At 39.8% G+C, this 24,051-nt stretch overlaps 1 protein-coding gene across 6 annotated transcripts in view; it reads right to left on the reverse strand.

The window, feature by feature from the left end:
• LOC101884567 (SH3 and multiple ankyrin repeat domains protein 1) overlaps positions 1-24,051 on the reverse strand; it is a 146,770-nt gene that overhangs the window by 6,439 nt on the left and 116,280 nt on the right. For 4 of the 6 annotated variants that reach the window (XM_087309964.1, XM_087309966.1, XM_087309968.1 and 1 more), the window contains 8 exons: positions 23,878-24,002; positions 16,700-16,835; positions 16,516-16,596; positions 6,655-6,714; positions 6,349-6,464; positions 4,891-5,014; positions 3,733-3,980; positions 669-3,361 (listed from right to left, as the gene is read on the reverse strand). In XM_087309964.1, the coding sequence (XP_087166090.1) occupies positions 669-3,361; positions 3,733-3,980; positions 4,891-5,014; positions 6,349-6,464; positions 6,655-6,714; positions 16,516-16,596; positions 16,700-16,835; positions 23,878-24,002 (3,583 nt within the window). Of the gene's footprint in view, positions 1-668; positions 3,362-3,732; positions 3,981-4,890; positions 5,015-6,348; positions 6,465-6,654; positions 6,715-8,703; positions 8,731-16,515; positions 16,597-16,699; positions 16,836-23,877; positions 24,003-24,051 lie in introns of all 6 variants that reach the window. The other 2 variants (XM_087309963.1, XM_087309967.1) reach the window with 1 other exon arrangement.

Consider the following 24,051-nt stretch of genomic DNA (forward strand, 5'->3'; position numbering starts at 1 on the left):
CCTGTTTTTACCCTCACTATGGTTGGTATATAGGAAAAGGTATTGTGCAAAATATTAAACATAAACCAACTAAACTAACAGGAAAAACACTTTCTCTAGGCTTATTCCCTGCTTTTTGTTCAGGGGTCGTCACAGCAGAATGAACCACCAACTCCCTGGCAAATTCCGGCAACTTACTCTGAAAAATGTTTTACAAAGTGGTTGCCTCTCCAGCTGCAACCCAGTACAACCCTCAGGGCTGGAAACACTTATAATTTCACTTGTTAAGAGCCAAACAAAGTAAAACTAATGCTTACTAAGACTACCACTGGCTAATTATTGCTAATGTAATTTGCAAAAGTTAGTGCAGCTACCGTATAAGTCTAAAATTTATCAATCGATGATTGATGCAAAACTCAAGGGGTCTGTTTCAGAAAGGAGGTTAAGTGAAACCTCCGAGCATGTCAATCCTGAAATACAGGAAGCTGGGTTGCACCGCTTTTTTCTGGTTTGATGTCCCATTCTAAAACAGGAAGTTTCCCACATTTCAGGATTAACATACTCAGGGTTTTCATTTAAGCTCCTTTCTCAAACAACCCCCAGGCAACTCTTTTTCTTTCAACTGGATTGTTTAGGTTTATCAGTAAGAACGTGCATGTCTTTGTGTCACTGGTTTGAAGATATCTCACCGATGATTTGGTGGTGGTCCCTGACCTTGCCAGCCACCAAGATGTTGTAGTTTACTGTTGAGTTCATTTATAATGCTGGCCTTGACATTGGAGAGAGGAGAGTTGAGACGACGATCCATAAATGCTGGAATCTTCACTGCAGTGTCACCTCCTCTACCCTGTTCCTGCTCTTCCTCTTCCCTTGACCTATACATGTTGGGAGCAGCACTAGCCTGCCGCTGTAGCTGTGGTCCAGTGCGGCCATTCTCTGTGTGTGAGTGATATTTTGGCATATTGTGAGTGTGCATATGTGGCAGGTTTGGAGGTCTGGGTTTATGCATGTGTGGTTTGTGTTTGGGAGGGAATTTATCTGTGCGAGAAAGAGATGAATCCAGGGACACTCTTCGGTCTCCTTTAAATCCATCCCCAACTAGACCGCTCTCCATGCTTTCTCTTCGTCTTCCTTCCCTCTGTTTTACTTGGCCTCCTTCTCGTTCCCTTCTATCTCCATAGTTTTCCATGTGGTGGTCGCTGCTGCTGTGACTGTCCAGTTCCTCAATCCCAGAATCCACTACAGCCTCTGACCACTCACGTCCTTTAAGTGCTGTAGGAAGTCGATCACCTGCAATGACTGATGTACTTTCCAAAGGCATTGTTGTGGTGACAGTCATTACGGCCGCAGTTGCGGCCATGGTGGAATAGGGCATAGAAACATTAGTATGTCCTTGCTGAGGGTAGAAAAGTGGGAGAGGCCGATGCAGCGACATGGGGTCAGATGTGGTGGCTTGAGCAGAAGGGGAACTGGAAGAAGGGAAAATCTGAGGAGATGGCAGGGACGGGGAGAGAGCAGACTGAGTCAGATTGGCCACCTCACTGTCATAAGAGGTGAGACTAGAAGCAGCAGAGTCTCCCGCTTGTGGTGAGGGTAAAGGTTGGGAGGTTGGGTGCTGGGAATAGCCAGAGGGTTGCGAATGAGGTGGGTTTCCTGGAGGTATTTTAGGACACAGCTGTGGAGGGGGAATTAAAGGATTTGGTGGGAAAAGATATGGATGTACCACAGCAGAAGGATGGACGGGTGCTTGCTGTGAGTCAGCCTGCGTGTTGTCTGGTAGGGACATAGTGTCTTGCGGGGGTTTGGAAAGTGTTTGCAGAGACTGTTGCTCCTTGAGTGGCTGAGATCCTGACAGCTCCTTCTGTTGTTGTTGTTGTTGATTATATTCTGTTGCTCCTTGGGTGTCTATTCCCATTCCATTTGCAAACTGTATAGGAGGAGGTAGGGGTTCGGCAAACACAAATTCATCGTCCACATCCACAGATGGAGCAGGTGGTGGAAGCATCATAACATCACCACCTTCTCCAACCCCAAGATGTGTCCCTCTCTTTGCATCCTTTTCTCCCTCTTTCTCTATTCCAGTCTCTCCTACCTTCTGTCCTCCCCTGTTGTCCTGGGAATTGCTGGTGGGACTTTTATCAGCAGTATTGAGTTCACTCTCCTTACCTGGGAAGGATTGCCTGCGGGGAGGAGGCTTGGGAGGTATCCTCTTGTGCCCTTCCCTCTCTCGATCCCGCAGGTAAGTGTGGTACTGATTGGATCTGTTGTCCCTGTCCTGATGGTGAGACTGATACTGTCCAGCTTGATTTTCTGTAAACCGCACCTTTGGTGCCACTCTATCTTCTCTATCTCCAATGTTCTGCTCATTCCATTCCAAGCTCCCTGTCCCACCACCAGTCAGTCGAAGCATTCGAGGAGACTGGGGCCGGCTCTGTGCCACTGGCCCACCTGTTGTTGGAGAGGCACCACTAAGGTAGAGTGAGGTGTGTGATTGGTAGATATAGAACGGAGGAACAGGCTTTTGGTTTGGAGTGGAGACCGCAGATGGAAAACCTCCAGCGCTGGACATCTGTCGACCGAATTGGCGTTCATCCCGACGTGTACGGCGGTCATCTTTCAGTGCTCGCTCGCGAGCTGCCAGCGCAAGTCCAAGCGGGCTTGTTGGATCTAGAACCTTCCCTGTCAATGGGTGGATGAAGGTAGTGGCTTGATGAGGTGTAGCTGATGCATACTGCGGCAACCCAAATGCAGGTGGCATGCTTAAGGCATCACCAGAGATCAGTCCCTCATCAATAGACTTTGAAGGGCGCAAGCGAGCAGAGGTGCTAGCCTCTAGTGAAGTCTGAGCGGACTCCTGCTCATCTAACATGTCCTCCTCAGACGAGTAGTAGAATGAGGTGCTTCTCCGACGGGAATCACGAAAGCGTTCACGTTCCCGCTGTGCTGTGCTCTTGCCCAGTGTTTCCATTTTTGCAGGGATGATAGGTGGTGGAGGTGGAGTAGGCGTCGGAGCCATGACCGGGTTCTGAGGCTTCCCCTCGTCTTGCTCTTCATTATTTTCAGGAGATGGTTCTGTATCTTCACTGCTTGCACGGCTACTGTGCCCAGAGCTGCTTGTAGATGGCGCTTTAACAATAATCGTCGGAATTGAAATGGAGCTTTTCTCTAGCTTTTCTCTTCCTGTTGTCTCCTCCACCTTCCGCTGCTTCACCAACAGCCCTTTCCCACCCTGCCGACCAGCGATCTTGGCCACCGCTGGCGCTTGGTTGCGCTGTGCGGTGGACTGTTTGGAACCCACATCAGAGGGAGGCGTGGCATTGCTATAGCCTCGCCTCAGGCCACCCATTCGCGCTCCACTCGTCTTGCTGGTATCAGTTTCAGCCTGCAAAACAATATTTGTAAGTCTTAATGCACTTTCAAAGTTTTTTTTAATTCGGTCATCATTTACTTTCCCTTCACTTGTTCCAAACCAGTCTGACTTTTTTTCTTGTGCTGAACACAAAAGAAGATATTTTGAAGAAAAAAATCTGTAAACATTGACTTCCTTAGTGTTTGTTTTGCTGACTCAATGGTTACAGGTTTCTAGCTTTCTTCAAAGTATCTTCTGTAGTGTTCAACACAAGAAAGAACTCAAGCACTTTGGAAGCACTTGACGGTGAGTAAACTCTGAGTTAATGTTCATTTTTGGGTGAACAATCCCAATAAAGCAATATTCTTTTACCACATCTGGAGCCAGTTGTATTAAGCTCTTACCCTGCGGTTGGGTGGGACCTTGTGTTGTGTCTGGCCATGAGGCAGGTGGTGTGATGGAGGCAAAGGAGGGACAGCAAAAAAATGAGTAGGTGCTGCTCTCCTGTCTGTGTGGCCGCCTGCAGAGAGGGGCGGCTCAGGCGCTGAGGTGTCGGGTGGAGGGGGAATGTCCTCAGGTCCAGGCACAGAAAGACTACGGGACAGCTTCATAGTAGGAGGATGGAGATGCACCCTCTCCTCCTCTGTCACTCCTTTGGATGGAACACCAAGGGTAAGTAAACGAAAAATAAAACTATTGATTAAAAAAAAACTTTTAAAACATTAAAACTAACTGAATCTAACAACAGTCACTGAAAGACTTATAAATTAGCATAAAATAATGTTTTTCAGAATTAATTAGCACTAATTCTATGGTGAAAAATCGAAGATGTTGCTGTTTAGACAACCACCAGTAGATGGCGTTTTTACAGCCCAACACATTGTTTTATTTGCCTAAAAATGAAGTCTAGATACACTATATTTAATATAAAGAAGATCATCTTAATTCTTCATACTTTCATTGCTATTTAAGTTGCATTTGTGTATTTTTGCATTCAGTGGCATAGTTTAAACTATGGTTTTACTTTTATAACTAGGTTTGCACAAGATGTGATGTAAGCTGTGGAAAGAAAAAAATTTGCTCTGGTGACGGTGGACATATTCTGTTCACTCTGATTAACTATAATTTCTAAAACTAAATATATAAAAACTACATAGAAATTGAAATATCACAAAATTATTAAAAAAAATTTTAAATAGTATGAAAATAAAATGTAAAAAATGCACAACTACAACAACCTTGCACAACCAACACAATCCCACGGCAATTCGTAACTTTTTCATTTAGTGGCTAATTCGTATGAATTCGTACGATCTAATTCGTACAATTTAGTACGATTTGCTCATCCCCCAATGACGGTTGGGTTTAGGGATGGGGTTAGGTGCCACGCCTCCTTTTTAAAATCGTACAATTTCTTACGACTGAACTCGTACGAGTTCGTACGAATTAGCCACTAAACTGCCAAAACGTAAAATACTTACGTTTTCTCGTGAGATCAGGCTGGTGCACATAGAGAATTACATGAAATTAGCAGTGTGAAGATTTTCTGCAGTTATTCTCACCCATGGATTTCTGACGCATCATCATTGCACGTTGAGTTGAATGGCCTGATGAAAACTGGGCTTGATTATAACCATACCCAGACCCTGATGACATCATGCCAACACCTGATTGTTCAAAAGTTTGCTGTAACAGAAGATTAACGGGATAGAATATTTACAAATTTCCTTGCTGACTAATGAAACATGGCTCTACTTCAGTCACCATATCTACTGTTCACATTAACTTCTTGAAATTGTACTTTATCAGCAGGGAAGTTGCAGTACTGTTAGGCTCAATACCTAAGATCAATTTTAAAAATGCAAATGCTCATTCCTAGCAATATGTTATATACTTCTTTATTATTATTATAATTATTATTATTATAAATCACGCTTCAAAGCTGTACATTTCTAGTGGGTTGGGTAGAAAATTATTTTAATCGGGTAGTGGGTGAACAAAGGGTGAATGCGATAAGAGCGGTCGGATGCGGAATAAAGCCTTGCGGGAGCAAGACAAAAAGTATTAGTCCTGCGCAGACCTCTAAACTGCAGTTTCTTTTTTGTTAACAGCTAGTCATGTAGCCAAACACTTTTTCAAAAGTTACTGTAATTTAAAACTCGACAGTCACATAAGTACACTGCAAAAAAAAAAAGCTTTTCTTGCTTTAAGTTTTGTCTTGTTTTCATTCCAAATATCTAAAAAATTTTAAATCAAGAAGCATTTTTTAGACTAACAAAAACTTTTGTCTAGCTTTCAGATATGAAAAGTCAGAAGTAAATGAGCTTTCAATTATTTATTCATTATTTTCGGCTTAGTCGCTTTATTAATCTGGGGTTGCCACAGTGGAATGAACCACCAACTTATCCAGCATATGTTTTTACGCAGCGGAAGCCCTTCCGGCTGCAACCCATCACTGTGAAACACACACACACTCATTCACACACACACTCATACACTACGATCAATTTTAACATATCCAATTCACCTGTCCCGCATGTCTTTGGAGTTGAGGGGGAAACCGGAGCACCCGGAGGAAACCCACGCAAGCATGGGGAGAACATGCAAACTCCACACAGAAACACCAACTGACCCAGCTCGAACCAGCGACCTTCATACTGTGAGGCGAACTCACTACACCATTACGTTGCACAGCTTTTAATTAAAACAAGCTAAATAATCTGCCAATAGGGTCAAAGTTAAATAATCTCATGTCAAGATTGGGACGAGATTATTTTTCTTAGCCAATGGCAGGTTATTTGGCTTGTACTAAGGAAAAGTTAGCTTGTTTTGGGCTCATTATTTCTTAAAAACCAACCCACGCTTTTCTAGTAAATGTTTCTAGATTTAAGAACGTTTAAATATTTGGGATCGAAACAAGACGAAACCTCTAAGTAAGAAAGCATTTTACAGTGTAGCTTCTTCCCCGGTGTTGAATTGCGGTGTTATTCAGAACAGAGATACTGAAATGGAGATGTTACCTCATTAGTGTTAAAGCCCTTGTTTCGTTCTTTCTTGCCCCCGTGACCTCTGTGACCCTGAGAGTCTGATGTGCTAATTGTCTGCTGAGCAGCGGCTAGAATCTCGTCCAGCTTATCTGGAGAACAAAATGAGCAAAAACACAAGATTATTCGTAGTATGTGATAAATCATGAAGCTTTATTTGTTTATTAATTCAAACAGACTGTCATGTTGCCGTTTATATCCATTGTTACACATTACAAAAGAAAACAGCATGGAATGTGATGAATTTATACTTATCATAAATGAAAAGGTGAAGTTTCTTACTAAGGGCCATTTGATAGACGCTCTTCTTCTTTTCTGGAGCTTGAGAGCTCTCTGTGTGATCTGAAAATAGAGAAAAATCACATAAAATTATACATGTCAGGGCTCAACAATAAGGACTGCCCGGTGGCCTGGGGCCAGCGTGAAAGACGCTCGGGACAGTAGACAGGATTGTTACTGGCCCCTATCGGCCAGTAACGGTGAGCATGCTATTCTTTTTGTAACATAACAACAAGTACAGCGAAAAGATGGCAACATCTAACTATGAGGCTAAAAGAAAACGTCAGTTTCTAAAGTCTTGGAAGCAGACAATTACATGGGTACAAAATTAAGAAACTGAAAAAAAGAACAACAAAAAAAAAAAAGGTTTGGCAAGCCATTTTTAGAAAAAAATTTAGAAATTAGAAATGCAATAAAATACCAGCACATTTTTCATACTGCTCTTTCGTTTGCATAAAATCAAACTAATTTTGCTCATTATACATTTATTAACATTTTTTAAATGTTTAAATTCTCGATTCATGGACATTATTTTGCCACATTTTTTAAAATATAAAGAAATAGCTATTAACCTTTTTTTTTTTTTTTTTTGGTGGGGCCAGTGAAAATTTTGGCAGGGCAAGTAAAAACCTTAACCACTGGCCCAATCGGCTCCATTCATTCATTCATTCATTTTCCTTCAGCTTAGTCTCTTATTTATCACGGGTCGCCACACCGGAATGAACCATCAACTATTCTGGCATGTTTTATGCAGTGGATGCCCTTCCGGCCGCAAACGAGTACTGGGAAACACCCATACACTCTCACATTCACACACACACGCATACACCAAGGGCCAATTTAGTTTATCCAATTCACCTAAAGCGCATGTGTTTGGACTGTGGGGGAAACCAGAGCACCCGGAAATCCATGCCACATGGAGAGAACATGCAAACTCCACACAGAAAAGCCAACTGACTCAGCTGGAGCTCAAACCAGCAACCTTCTAGCTGTGAGGCCACAGTGCTAACCACTGAGCCACCGTAACGTTCATTCTTTTTGAAATAAAGTGCTTTTAAACAGAGAAAGGAAATATTTCACAGTATATGTTCTGAAGAAGGTTTTATTTCTTTTTGTCTGACAAGAATAAAAGTAGTTTGTAGGATAATATGTGATCCTTGTGTACTTTTAGGGATGTTTTCATCCACTCTGGACTGATTTTGAGACTTAATTTGGCCACAAGTTTCAGCACATGGAGTGATTTTTGGTGACAAATTTTATGTTGACATATATTTTGGGAAAACTCAAAACTCAACAACACACTGTGCAAACTGACTACACTTTCGTTATGTTGGTGGCTGGTTTAGCCCCATTGACTTCCATTATAATGATATTTATTGATTGCAATGCCATGACAGTATATAATCATGCATTCTTGATTGCTGCTGGTTTTCCCTTTTAGGAAGAGGTACAGTTTTAAAGTCGCATGGTTGATCATCAATTGCAGTGCAAAAAAGCTTTATTTCTTAGTTATAAGTTATAGGAAGTATAGTGTGTGTGTGTGTGTGTGTGTGTGTGTGTGTGTGTGTGTGTGACCTTTGCAAACTTGTCTTGATATATCTGAGAAAATAAAAATAAAGACTATTTACCAGAGGTCGCCCTAGTGGAATGAATGGCCAACTCATTCATTCATTTTCTTGTCGGCTTAGTCCCTTTATAAATCTGTGGTCGCCACAGCGGAATGAACCGCCAACTTATCCAGAGCGTTTTTATGCAGCGGATGCCCTTCCAGCCGCAACCCATCCCTGAGAAACTCACTCACACACTACGGACAATTTAGCCAACCCAATTCACCTGTTCCGCATGTGTTTGGACTGTGGGGGAAACCAGAGCACCCGGAGGAAACCCACGCGAACGCAGGGAGAACATGCAAACACACAGAAACGCCAACTGAGCCGAGGATCGAACCAGCGACCTTCTTGCTGTGAGGCAACAGCACTACCTACTGCGCCACTACATCGCCCATAAGTGATATTTACATACATAAAATGAAAAAAATATATATCTTGTTACCAGGTTTCTTCTTCCACGGTGAGGCAGCTGTAACAGGGGATACATACCATTAAATATGCAGTAATGTTCCACAGGTGCACAGTTTACTGAGGCGATGTAATATATACTCATATTTAGCTGTCATTTGTCTCCTTTTAAATGATTCCCCTGTAACTGCAAAACATAAGCAGCAAGTGTTTTCTCAAGTTTGCAGTCCATTTGGAGTTGTCATGGAAACAAACTCAGAGGAGGACTGACAGCCAACAAACATTAGAACGTTTTCATTGCCACTAACAAGAAACAAATTTTATAACCAATATATCCAAATAGCATACTGTTGCCTAATGTTTTAAATGCACCGCCGCCTCAGGTTAACAATGTTCTTACTATTAATACAACAGCCAATATTAGCTAATAAAAGGACATTAGAAACATTTCATACGAGAAGCCTGAGTAACGTTTATATGAAATTTAAGTTATTTTCATTTCACACTTAAGTCTGAAGGAAAACATGAGAAAAAAAATGCATTAAAGAATGAACATGGAGAAAAGACTTTACAAAGACATAGAAAAACATAAAGATGTATTAACTTTGATAACTTGTTAAGTGGTCTCTTAATACTTTTCAAAGCTGTATGTGTGTGTGTTTATTAGGGATGTAACAATATTGTAAATACCGTCATACCGCAATAGTAATTTTTTTCGATATTACCGTAGGCGCATGACTCAATAAAACTATATTTCTGAGAAAAGTTTGCTTAGGCGAATGAAGCGAACAGGAGGTAGCGGGAACTACAATTCCCATCAGCCTAGGCGTGGCCATCATCCCTTGCGGTCTGTTGGCACTACAGATCCAGTAATGCGGAAATGGAGTGTGCTGCTAGTAGCGGGGAAGAAAAAGAGCAGGAAATCATCAAACCTAAAGCGTGTTTTAAATCGGATGTGTGGAAGCATTTCGGTTTCTTTCTAAAAAGATACGAAAAAGGAGAAAAGGTGACAGACAAAGAAAAAAAACAGTATGCAGGCTCTGCCAGACTGTGGTGAAATATAAGTCGGGGAATACGACTAAAAACAGTCATGGGGACTGCAGAACACAGCACACTTGTTAGATTGATGCAGACATTAGCCCCTTTCACACATACAGACCTTTCCGTAAAATTGCCGGCAATTTTACGGAAAGTGTGTATGTGTGGAAAGTGTGTATGTGTGAACAGGTCCTTTTTGAAAATACCGGTAAATTCGTTCTGGCTATTTTCCGGAAAGAGAAGTTGTAAGATTACCGGCAATTTGCCGGAATGCTGCGCTGTGTAAATGCAGAAGGATGATTGCCGTAATAAGCGCGTGCACGTCTAGAACGTGCTGACGTGAGACGTCTGCTTTAGCCAATCAGAACAGTCAGACGCATTTACGTCCGCGCGGTTTGTGAGAATAAAAGCCTTTCAATATTTTTCCAGACACATTTAGCTGCTAGAAGTTAGTCAGATCACGTTTATATGTTCTTCTTAATGCCAACTGTGTAAATAATCATCGATGAGATGCTTATGATAAGCCGCTGTTTGTTTACCTTCAAGCTTTGCGTGTGCCTGTGAAACAGCCTGTGAGTGCCTGCACACGCACATATTATGAACATCTCGACATGCGAAAGTGATCCTGCGAAAGTTGTTCACAATATTGATCATCCACAGAGTTTGTAATTTAGTCAAATGTTTACAAATACAAGCGCAGCCGTTTAAAGCTCATTTGTGGTGAATGATGTCAGAATTTACCGGTATTTTGGAATGGATGTGTGAATGCTCTTTTCCGGAAAATTTCCGTAATGTCCTCGCCTGTGTGAACAGCGCTATTTTGAATATACCGGTAAAGTCGTTCCGGAAATTTTCCAGATATTTACCGTTATCACTGTGTGAAAGAGGCTATTGACTTGTACCGCAAAGAGACCTCTATCTCACTCATGGTTTGTCCTCTCAAGTGGTGGAAAGACAATGCACAACGTTACCCACTGCTGTCAACCTTGGCCTTATCAATTCTCTCTGTCCCAGAAACCTCAGTCCCAAATGAGAGAGGTTTTTTCTGTTGCAGGGGACATGCCCAGAGATCTCAGCTTTTACCAGATTATAGTTATATGATAATTCTCCTTAAAAAGCCCATCTCTTTCTAAGTGAGTGAGTGAGTGATTAAATGTTGAATGTGATGAGTTTTCAACAATACTAAATTGAAAATGTATTTTTTTTTATATGGTTTAATAGTTTTTTGTTATTAAAATTGAAAAATTTAAGTTCCTGTTTCGAAACTTACAGATAGATGGCTGATTTGTATGTCATTGATATGTTCAGAGCTAAGGTAAATAAACACTTTTGGCTCTTTTTTCGAGTCTTTTCATTAGTTTTGTTTTTCCTGTAAATTATTCAATAAATACCGTACCGTGCCATTCATACCGAGGTATTACCGTACCGTGAAATTCTGATACTGTTACATCCCTAGTGTTTATACTAACATATATAGATATACAGTGCTCAGCAGAAATAAAATAAATATTGAATATTTTTTAAATGAATATCCTGGGCATCATGGTGGTGCAGTGAGTAGCACGATCACCTAACAGCAAGAAGGTCTCTTGTTCGAGCCCCGGTTGGGTCAGTGGCATTTCTGTGTGGAGTTTGCATGTCCTCCCTGTGTTCGTGTGGGTTTCCTCTGGGTGCTCTGGTTTTCCCCCACAAGTCCAAAAACATGTGCGATATGTGAATTGACTAAGCTGAGTTGGTTGTAGTGTATGGGTGTTATGCAGTGTTGGGTTGCGGCTGGAAAGGCATTCACTCCATAAAACATATGCCGGATAAGTTGGCGGTTTATTCAGCTGTGGCGACTCCTGCCAAATAAAAGGACTAAGCTGAAAAGAAAATGAATGAATGAATAACCTTTTTAATTTCTCAGGGAATATTAACAATGTATTTTAAACAGTTATATCAATGAGCGGCACGGTGACTTAGTGGTTACCACTGGGGCCTCACAGCAAGAAGGTCGCTGGTTCAAGTGCCAGCCGGGCCAGTTGGCATAATTGCAAGTGTGTTAAATTTAGAGAGAAAAAAAATTGGTCACGTCATCAGAAATTCTTTACCGGGACAAGATAAAAATTATATATATATATTAGTTGAAGTCAGAATTATTAGTCCCCCTGTATTAGTAGCCCCACCTGTTTATTTTCTTCCCTAATTTCTGTTTATCGGAGAGCAGACTTTTTCAACAAATTTCTTAACATAAAAGTTTTAATAACTCATCTCTAATAACTGATTTATTTAATCTTTGTCATGATGACAGTAAATAATATTTGACTAGATATTTTTCAAGACACTTCTACACAGCTTAAAGTGACATTTAAAGGCTTAACTAGGTTAATTAGGATAACTAGGCAGGTTAGGGGAATTAGGCAAGTTATTGTATAATGATGGTTTGTTCTGTAGACTATCAAACAAAAATATAGCTTAAAGGGGCTAATAATTTTGACCTTAAAATAATTTTTAAAAAAATTAAAAACTGCTTTTATTCTAGCCAAAATGAATCAAATAAGACTTTCTCCAGAAGAAAAAATATTATCAGACATACTGTGAAAATTTCCTCACTCTGTTAAACATAATTTGGGAAATATTTAAAAATAGAAAAAAAAATTAAAAGGGGGACTAATAATTCTGACTTCAACTGTATGTTGCGTGTGGCGTTCACTCCTGCCCATAATTATAATTTCAATTGATCTTGTTTGTCTTTTTACCCATTTTCAGTTTTCTGTTCGTTTATGTAGTGGCGTCAGGCCTTTAGAACAGACTGAAGCCGACTCCTCGTCATCCCTCATTTCTCCACAATTTTTGACGGCTTTATTGTTGTGTTCTTCTTTATACTTTGCTTTTGATATTTGATTGGAGTGGGGAGTTCTAACCTGTTTGGTTGTTATTCATTATGCTGTTAGGCTCCCCATCTCTTGCTATTTTGGATTGTTCTGTTGGTTATGTTCATATATAGTTTAGTTGGAGCACTTTGGCTGTTGTTTATTATGTTACGTTGTCATGAGACATATTTAAATAGGGACCGTTACAATATCTAAATATATAGTCATTTTAAGTTTATGCTTATATTTGGACTTTTTTAAAATGAGATAAAATTATAGACAGTGAGAAAGTATAAGATTCACTGTTATTTTATTAAAAATATATTCATTCATTCATTTTCTTTTCAGCTTAGCTTATTAATCTGGGGTCACCACAGTTGAATGAATTGCCAACTTATCCAGCATATGTTTTACGCAGCGGATGCCCTTCCGGCTGCAACCCATTGCTGGGAAACATTCATACAATCACATTCACACACTTACACTATGGACTATTTTGTTTACTCAATTCACCTATACCATGTCTTTGGACATGTGTGGGGGAAGCTGGAGCAACCAGAGGAAACCCACGCCAATGCGGGGAGAACATGCAAACTCCACACAGAAATGCCAACTGACCCAGCCGAGGCTCGAACTAGCGACCTTCTTGCTGTGAGGCGACAACACTACCTACTGCGCCACCGTGCTGCAGGTTAAAATGTATGTTAAGTAAAAAAATATTATTTATGTTGTTCATGCAGTTTGTGGGTCACAGATGTTGATTTATGATTATTATTAATTTATTATGATTATAATTCTTATAAAGAACAGCAGAATCTCCAAGAAATGGGTATGGACAAGAAAATTGTATGTGAGAGCTGCTACTCATTCCATTACTTTTGCTTCATAAGAAAAAAAAAAAAGATATCAACCCTTGCTATGACAATGATGTCAGATGTGCAGACATGATACCCCAGACTTAGGGTGGTTAATGAAGACAGAAGTTTTATTTATGAACGCTCCTTTAAACACTTTTCAGCACTACACTATGACATCTGTACATTGTGTCTTTGTGCAGGTAAAATTAGTGCAGGATTTTTTTTAGGACAGCCTGTTTATAACTGTTTATAGGTTTTTCTGAACCTGAAAATATTAAATGTTTATTTAAAGCTATGTTTCTTCATTATTTATATTAAGAAATGCTCTTCATACTTGTATTTTATGTAGCATAACAATATTGTGGCATTTAAGGAGAAAATAAAATTGTATGCGCTCCTAAATCTTATTGATTAGGAGCGCACGTGCTCCTAATAAAAAATGTTACCGTAGAGCCCTGGAATAGATAAAACATTTCAATTATTATTAGTTGCTGCAATAGTTCTGTGTTTCTGTTCATTTTTTTTTCTTTTTTAAAATAGTTTTTAATATGTCACCAGCATAATCAATAGTGTGCAAATTTTTTGTAGTGTGATTTTAAGTTAATTTGTTAAGTTAATTCCAGTTCTGGCTTTGGTACTGATTAATCTAATGAATATTAAACACAAATATCTACAGTAAGTGGATGGCATCCAATGGAAATTATTCATTTAAAAGAGAGATCTGTAAGGGGTGTACTCATATGCTGGGCACTGTATACACACACACACGTACACACACACGTACACACACACAAATAGAAATGCATTATTATATAAAGTATATAAATAGACAGAGAGAGAAAGAATGAGTAAACTATTTTCATAAATTGTTTGTCGATGTATTTAAATTCTACTGTGAAATTTCCTCACTAGTTTTATTCTAATATAATCTTAGTCTTATATATAATCTTGATTTTTAATAACGACATTAAATTGCACATACCTTTCTCAACTGTATGCAAAACACAGAAAAGGAGAGAAAAACAAACAAACAAATCATCATTCAAAAATAAAAACATCATTTGTCATTGTGTTTGGTGAGAGACTTCATGTCCTGAATGCATATACACTTGAAGTCAAAATGATTCGCCCTCCTGTGATCTTTCAACTATTTTCTAAATAATGTTAAACAGATTCAGGAACTTTTCACAATATTTCCTATAATATTTTTTCTTCTGGATAAAGACTTTTTTGTTTTATTTCGGCAAGAAAAAAAGCCGTTTTTATTTTTATTTAAATCATTTTAAGGTCAATATTATTAGCCTTTTAAGCAATATTTGTTTTGGATTGTCAACAGAACAAACCACTGTTTTACAATAGCCTCTGTTCACACATACAGACAATATCTTAGGTCTGTATGTGTGAACAGGGCTTTTTTGAATAAAATACCAGTAAATTAATTTGGGATGTTTTCCAGAAAGAGAACTAGTGACATTACCGGTAATTTGCCGGAATGCTGCGCTGTGTGAACACAGAAGGAAGATTGCCAGAAAGAGCGTGTTCACGTCTAGAACGCGCTAACGTGAGACGTATACTCCAGTCAATCAGAACACTCACACATTAACATCCACATGTTTATAAAAATAAAAGCATTGGAATATTTTTCCAGACACATTTATCTGCAAGATGTTAGTCAGATAATGTTTCTATGTTCCTTCTTAATGCCAACTGTGTAAAAAATGATTGATAAAATGCTTATGATAAACTGCTGTTTCTTTACCTTCAAGCTCTGCTTCAGTTGCTTGACGCGTGTGCACGTGAAGCAGTTAGTGAGCGCCAGCACACACACATATTATCTACATCTCGACACGCGAAAGTGTTCCTCCATATATTTTCATCGCAATTGCTCACAATACTTATCCATCCACAAAATTTGTAATGTCGTCAAATGTGTAAACATTTAGCTGCGGTTCGCACTTCTGCCTTTGGTGGTCTCTGACCCCTTCTATGTTAACACATACGAGCGTAGCTGTTTAGAGTTCATTTCTGGTTTATTATTTCAGAATATACCGGTATTGTCAACCCGGGCTCATTGTGGAAACGTAGCCCCGCGGACGTTTCTGCGGACAGCGAGATACGTCCCGGGTGGTACGTTTTCGAGCGGTTTTTGTTTTCGCGGATCCGCAAGAGGCCACTTTTTCGCGTCTCGGGCGCCTCTCGGGAGCACGCGCCGTTCGCGCCCGCGCTGTTCTCACGTGAAAAGCTGCCGGATCGGCCGACCCGGCCGCCCTCCTCTTCCTCCTCCTCCTCCTCCTCCTTCCCTAAACTCAAGCGACGGTTTGCAAAAGCCGTCCAGAAAAAAAAAAGCAAAAGCCCTCATCTTCGATTTCGACCACGTTTTCGGATCCCGCCGCATTCTCGCCCTTATTTTTCGGATTCTTTTTTTCATCTTACCTGATTTCTGGAACCACTGTTCCCCGGACTCGATCCCGGTCGATCTCCTACGGGACCTCCGCTCCGCCGACGTAACGCAGTGAGCTAAGCGGACAAACTGGTTGCATCGGGAAAGCCCTCCACTCGGAGGCGAGCCGTCGCACGAAGAGGAGGAGCGGAGCGGCGCCACACCGCCCCGCAGCGTTCGCTTGAAAAAAACTAAACGCGGCCGTACGTACCTCCGGCCACATAAATCACGGTCTCCAGAAACGTCCGCGGGGCTACGTTTCCAGAATGAGCTTGGGTTGGGTATTGTGAATGGGAAAAATTCCAGAATGTCCTCGCCTATGTGAACAGCGCTTTTTTTTTTAATATACCTGTAAAGTCGTTCTGGTAATTTTCCGGATATTTACCAGAATCGCTGTGTGAAAGGGCCTATTGACTTGCCTAAATACCCTAACTTGCCTAATTAACCTAATTAAGCCTTTAAATGTCACTTTAAGCTGAATACTAGTATCTTGAAAGATATCTAGTCACATATTATGTGCTGTCATCATGACAAAGATTAAATAAATCAGTGATTAGAAATAATAATAAACAGGGAGGCTAATAATTCAGGAGGTCTAACAATCCTGACTTCAACTGTGGGTGTATGCGAGGTGCGTTTATGTGTTTGTAAGCGTGTACCCATCTCCTCCAGTTCTGAAGTCATGGATTTGGAGCGTATCGCTATAGCCGGAGGGGTCAGCCGCTTACTTTGCTGGGGAACTAAAGAAAGAGAAAGCTTTGGTAAATCAAATCAAAAAACATGCTGCAGTGCCATTCATTCAGACTCCCACAGACCAATTCACAGTTAAAAACAGTCTCTGACCTTTCTTCTTAGGCATTTCCTCCATCTCTGGATTTCGTGCTACCATGACGACCTTCACCATCAGACTGTTCCCTCCCTGGCGAATCATGTTCACCACCTGCCTGTGGCCCACCTTCACTACATTGATCCCATTCACCTGCCAAAATACAGCCGTCGTGAACACGCTATTCTGTTGAGTCTAAAGCAGTGCTGGAAAGAGCGCTGAAAAATCACACTCTAGCAAAGGTACCATTATTCTTACTTTTAAAGCACACATAAAAATCGAAACTAGCCCTATTGATTTTGTTAGCTCACATTTCTGGTTTTGTGGTGAACAATTCATCTGTGCATGTCATTAAGGAAAGAAAAATTAAATAAATGAAGTTTCACAAACTAATTTCGAGAGGAGCACGTGATATGTATGACTGCAGCTGGCCACTCATCTATACTCATTGGCTAGCCAATCGGATTGATCCAAACTCACTATAAGTAACCTAGCTAAGAACTACTCCCTTACCTTCGTTTTCTGAAGAAACCCCCCATCCATCCACTATCTCCGAGCTCAGGGTTCTCTCCCGGGACAGCATGCCAAGCCTGCCAACTTGCTAACAAGTTGTCAAATAGTATCTAAGTGTGAACTCTTGAAACCAAATGAAATATGAAAATGCACTTACAAATAGGGTTGTCGCAATACCACTAAATTATGTTAATAAGACTATACCACCTGAAATATCATGGTAGGGATGGGGAGTCGACTCTAAAAAGAGTTGATTCCTCGTCTCTCAATGGAATAAGTACCGGAGTCGACTCCAGGACAGGAATCAACTCCCAGAGTCGAGTCTGTTTTTTCAAATCCTCCTGAATGAAGCAGTTACATGCTACAGTTTTAATGCTCCTTTCTGAGCACGATGAACACCCAAGGCGCCCAGTTTAAATGCATGATCACAAGTTTTACGCTTTTTAATTTCGCGACCGCCAGCATTCTACACTGTAAAAAATAATTCCGTAAAATTTACGGTAAAAAAAACAGCAGCTGTGGTTGCCAGTACTTTACCGTTAAAAACACAGTACAAACCATAAAAGTAATTTTTCATTTTTACGGTAAATTGCCGTATTTTATTAATTTATAGAGGTAAAATGTCTGTAGTTTGAATGATCAACATTTACACATCTTTTGTTAAACAGTTAGACACGTTAGCACACCCACATGCAGATGGTGATGAGGAAGTTACATAATGAACCAATGCTCATCACAATCAACTTTCCCCACAAGCAGAAAAGAGTATCAGCATATAGAAGGTGCTCAGTGTCATTCACACAGCTACTAAACACCAGTATGGTAACACGCATAAAATTAAAGTCATGAAATAAACATTGTTTATCAACATTAGATGTAACATAAATCTCTAATGTACATTACCGAGGGGGAAACAACTAAAAAGATCCATAATAATGTCAACCAAATGCATAAAAAGTGATGTGCCATGCAGGGAATTCTGGGAAAGTCAATTTACCTATATTTCGCCTATATTTTAAGGAAAAATACCGTTAACCAGGTTGCGGATTTGTACTGTAGCATTTTTACCGTTGAAATCACGGCCATTTTTTACAGTGTAGGCTATTAAATAGTGCTGCGGGATGAAGTTCGCTTTCATTTTCAAATTCCTATAAAGCAGGTACACCTTTTGCATTTTGGTTTTAAAGCATTTTGGTTCGAATCTGCCTGCGATGTCAAGCTTGCTGAGTTATAAATGAAATATAGCCTGTATACAGTATGTATATGAATCTGGAGCAGATCGGATACTTTTGGCGGATCGATGTCTTCAGTTAGCACTGGAGGTAAAATTATGATCTTATGTTAAGCTATTGGCTGCTGCTATATGCTCAAGTTAATTAATTATTTAACCTATGCATGTTTGATGAAAAAATAAATGAATGAATAAAAACACTGATCATAATGACAAATATAGCCAAGATTAATTTATTGTCACAAAATCTGACAATATATGTGGTCGAGGTTTTGTTTTGGCCCTGAACGCACTTAATTTCCACTTTAATTTATTCTTCAGTTTATTATTTAAACAACTACAAAAATACATCAGGATTATACCAAACGAAATTTGCTTGCAAAAGAGGATTTTTAAATAAAAATATAGCTAGCTGAGGTTAAATGTTCAAAAACTAGGTCTGACTCACTATGCCGTCCCATTAACACAACGTTATTTAATTACAATAATAAACAAATTGTACAAAACAAACAGTGATATTTAAAAGTAAAGTAATGAGACTTTTTGACTTTTAAAAAGCTATTTAAAAAAAAAATTAAATTGTCTTCCACAAACACAAAGCCATTGTTAATGCACCAATTTTTTTCAAAACTCAATTCGTCACTTTTCATTCGATAATATTCATATTCTAAACAAATTCTTGATTCTACAAAACCTTTAAACATAATAATTGCATTAACTTTCTGATCTTCCAAGTCAGCTCTGTATGCCTTCCCTAATTTTGCCTGGCCAATCAGAAAGTTGTAAAAAGTACAAATCTCTTTGTTATTAAAAGAGTACTTGTGACCATAAATGAACATTGTATTTGTGAAATTAAGACTTAACCTGCTAAAAATCCTTTCAAACATATTAAAAAGTGGCAATAATTTAAGACATTGATAAAAAACGGGAGTTTCTGTTTAGGCACACACATGTTGATTTTCACAGAGGCAAAACAAACACAGACGCAGGGGAGAAAGACTGTGTTTACATGTAATCAAATTATTTGACAAATTATTAAATGGTGGACTTTAACTGCAGTTTGGCTCTTTCATTTAGGAACATTTCATTTCATTCATGCCCCTCGTGACAAACGAGATATTTGCTGAAAGCGTGTATTTTTAATGCAATGTTTGTTACCTCACGGCGAATGAGGGAAAAAAAAAACTCCCTATTTCTCGGTAACTTAGGGCCTACTCACACTAAGCCATCCGTACCGTGCCCAGGCCCGGATCGTTTGAGAAGTGTGAGTGCGCTGAATCGGGCTCAAGCACTTGGTTCACTTGGCCGGCCCTGGCCCGGTTGGAAGAGGTGTGCCTGAGCGCGGTTCACTTGGGCTTTGGCACGGTACGCTTCTAGTGTGAGTGCAAAACGTGCCAAAGCCCGAAACTGAAAGCGAGACGTGACTTTTAAGGGACTGTTTAATATGGATTTATTAATCAGTCTTACTGTTGAGTGAACGCAAACTGCCGTAGATTATTAAAGACGCAAACTCCTCACAGCACCACAGCTGCGCACCTTCAGCAGACCTCCTCATTCCTGCAGCACGAGGGCTTTATAATTGTTTATGAGCGCCAAAAGTGGCGGATCTGTTCGCCGAAATATCTGACTGCGTGTCACCGCATCCCTAAGGACTGTTTGGCGAAATATTTGACTGCATGTCACTGCATATCAAACGACTGAAATTATATAACTAGACAAATCTCCACTGTGCTGCTGAGTGAGAGAGTGCTTCTCACTGAACAGCGCAGCATCGATGACGTAAGCGTGCCGAGGCCTGATTGTGGTGTGAGTGCGGGCCGTCGGGGGAGACGGGAGGGGGGACAAGCGTGCTTTGGCTCGGTTCGAGGCAACTGTACCTAGTGTGAGTACGGCCTTAGATGCATCGGTAGGCAGAGTAAGAAAGCCGGGTGTGTTATTCCTGTCACAAAATGCAATGAAAATCCCACACAACGGTAATAGTTGGATTGCAGTGTTTACACGTTTAACTTCGTAGAGCATCATTTACAGCGGACCTTTCAGTCTATAATATTGTAGTGATATTAACATACTGCAAACTAAGTAACCTAGAAATCATTTTACATAATTAACATATTTCTACTGGTTTTTTTTGCAGTAGATTGGATATGGCAGCAAGCTTTTGTAAGCAAAAAAAAAAAAATTTTTTTAATCAAATATTTTTAATTTTACACACATTTTACAATACTGTTTTTACACACTTTTTTAGTGGCTCCATACCTGAGTCACTTACATCTTTACAAACACTATTTAAAAGGCAATTGCATTTAACAATTATAAGAAAGGAAATTTGATTTGCAGCTGAGAGAGAAAGAGATATAGCGAAGGCCAAGTGGGTGTCTAAAGTATTATCATCAGACTGGACTCCAAATGATTCAACATGATTCACGCGGTCCAAATTAACCAGCTGGGAACCGTGAGGTCAAGGTGTTTGCTAACAGGGCAATGTGTCAGAAAAAAATAAATAAAAATAAAAATAATATTTATATATATATATATTTTGCAGTAGCAAAGAATCAAGATGGCAGATACACAGCGCATAAGATGCATGTCATCTCCTCCTCCAGAATCAAATTAAAGTAGGTAACACAAGTATCACGGTGAGGTTTATCACCTCGCTGTAGGTGTGAAGATTTGTTTAGTGTTGGGCTTAACACCTCAAAGACAGGAGACTGTACCGTTAAACTACTTTTGGCTTTCTATCTGTATATATTAAGTGGTTTAACAGGACACAAAAATGATCATCCGATATGCTGTACTCAACATTTACCTACACATTGCATTAGTATATGGTTAACAGTAGAACCCAAACGATTGCTGGTTATTTAGATATCGTAATAAACACATCAACATTGCTCATAAGGCAGTTTTTGCATTATGAATTTACAGTTTTACTCTAAATATTGTTTAAATATATTACTAATAATGTTATTATTATATTACTACCAATAGATGATAAAAAAACATTTACACAGTAGTTTTCATTACACCCTTCACATCTTAGGATTTAAACCCTAGGTATTAAGACTTGTAGTGTCATTCATTCATTCATTTTCGGCTTAGTCCCTTTATTAATCAGGGGTCGCCCCAGCGGGATGAACCATTAACTTATCCAGCATATGTTTTACGCAGCAGAAGCCCTTCCTGCTGCACCCCATCACTGGGAAACATCCATACACACTCAATCACACACACACACTACAGACAATTTGGCTTACCCAATTCCCCAATAGCGCATGTATTTGGACTTGTGGGGGAAATCGGAGCACCCGGAGGAAACCCACGCGAACACAGGGAGAACATGCAAACTCCACACAGAAATGCCAACTGACCCAGCCGAGGCTCGAACCAGCGACCTTCTTGCTGTGAGGCGACAGCACTACCTGCTGCGCCACCACGTCGCCGAATTTGTATGCATTAATATAATGTAAATAATGCCTCTTTGCAAAAGATGTAGAAAAAAGCACAACATATTTACGTTATTCAAAGAAATTCACTTTTGTTTTTGGACCATGGAGCAAAAAAAAAGCCATTGTCTTTTCATGATGTCCGCCTATGGCGCTCCATCTGTTTCTCCACCAAATACAAACACAAGCGCAGCCGTTTAGAGGTAATTTCTGGTGAATTAATTTACATATATTTAGATATACATATTACAATTCCACATATTTTAGAAAGAGGCGTCGTTTACATTGCATTAAGGCATACAAGTCTTGATACCTATGGTTTTCTTTAAGACGTGAAGGTTGTCAATTATTTAAACTATTTGTTTATTTTTGATGATGGAATAGACTTGATAGATGGAGTAGACTCTTTTACAACGACTTACTTGGGAAATATAGCAGCCAACTTAATGGTAAAAGACATATGTTTATTAAAAGATCTTCTAGCAACCAGCAGGAAAACTGTAGTGTAACTCAAAAGTGGCTGCAACTCAAACCCCCAACAAAATCTGAATAGCTGGATTTCATATCTAATGTTCAAAATTTGGAGTCGACAACAGAGCAAATGGATCCAAACTTAATATTTGCAGTCTAACTGTTGATTATTTGTTTCTCACAGTTTTTTTCTTCTCTCCATTTTATGAAAATCTATTTTATTTCAAGAGTTCACACTTAGCTGATGAATGATTATAAAATGTGTTTGGCATGCTGTCCAAGGAGAGAGCCCTGAGCTCATAAGATCCTCGAGCCCGGGGTTCCCTCCCATTTGCAGGGCGAGAGGGGATTTTGAGCTCAGGTTGACCCCCCACCCGCTGCTTTAAGGATTGCTATGAGGGTATGCTGCTGGTGAAATTCGTCTATGGTGCTGATTTGGATTTAGTCAATTTACTTAAGCCTCATGTTTTGGGCTGTGGGAGGAAACCGGAGCCCACACGAGCACGGAGAGAACATGAACTCCGCACAGAAATGTCAACTAGCCGGATAAAGACCCGAACCAGAGACATTCTTGCTGTGAGGCAACAGTGCTAGCCACTGGGCCGCCATGCTGCCCTATAAAGGAAAAAAGAGGAGGAGAGGGGAAGGAAGGAGGTATCTTCAAGACAAAGATGACTAAGGGTAAGATGCTTTGTTTATTTATACTAAGTTAGGAATCGTCTGATTGATGAATGATACGTTAGCTAATGCAGGGCCAGCCATGTCAATCATAAGCACGTGATCCTCTCGAAATTAGTTTATAAATAAACTTCACTTCTTTTCTTATTTTCTTTTCTTTATTTTTAAGCCTATTCAGATTTATTTCTATAGACAACAGATGAGTGAACATATACGGGAACTTGTATCTACGTGTATTTGCTTATGTATATATGTATTTATATATCATAATATGATGTAAAACAGATTAAGAATATGCATAATAGGATTGACCGGCCAGCCAGTCACCAGATATAAACATTATTGAGCATGTCTGGGGTAAGATAAGCCACTTCTGATGCCAAATGATCAACTAGAAGAACATTTTCAAATGAGTCAATAATATTACCGTAATTAATTAAAAAACGGAATAAATTTTGATTTACACACATTTACTCAAGTAACTAAACAGAATTAATGATGGGCTAAAAATCAGCAGAAATCTGCGGAATTCTGCGCACGCAGATTCCGTGCGGCCCTACTTATCAATAACTTTTGCTGCTTGGTCAAACTACTTGTTTAAAATTAATTGAAACAAGACAATTCTTAAGGTTTTTTTGGAGGAAAACTTAAATATTTTGTGTTCAATCCACTTAAATTGGTAAAAATTATTAATTAACATAATTGATTTTTATTTGATTTTATTTTGACATTTGATTTGTGTCGGGACAGCATGAAGAAACTGTGTGTACCCAGCATATTTTACAGTGTGTGTTAAAATGAATCTGTCGTTGACCCGTGGTGGTTAAAGCAACTATATGACATCTGCATCTCAGCTAACCTCGATCAAGAAGTCCCCCATCCGCAGGCCGGACCTCCAGGCGACACCTCCCTCGTCCACAGACTCCAGGTACTGCAGAGCAGGAAAGGCTGGAGTCGGGCTGAACTCCTCCACAGGAGTCTGGGCTGGAGATGGTACAACACAATCACTCATCCATGCCATGCTGCGATTTGT

This window comes from Danio rerio, chromosome 24, assembly GCF_052040795.2.
Source record: "Danio rerio strain M-AB ecotype USA chromosome 24, GRCz13ab, whole genome shotgun sequence".
Lineage (NCBI taxonomy): Eukaryota > Metazoa > Chordata > Actinopteri > Cypriniformes > Danionidae > Danio > Danio rerio.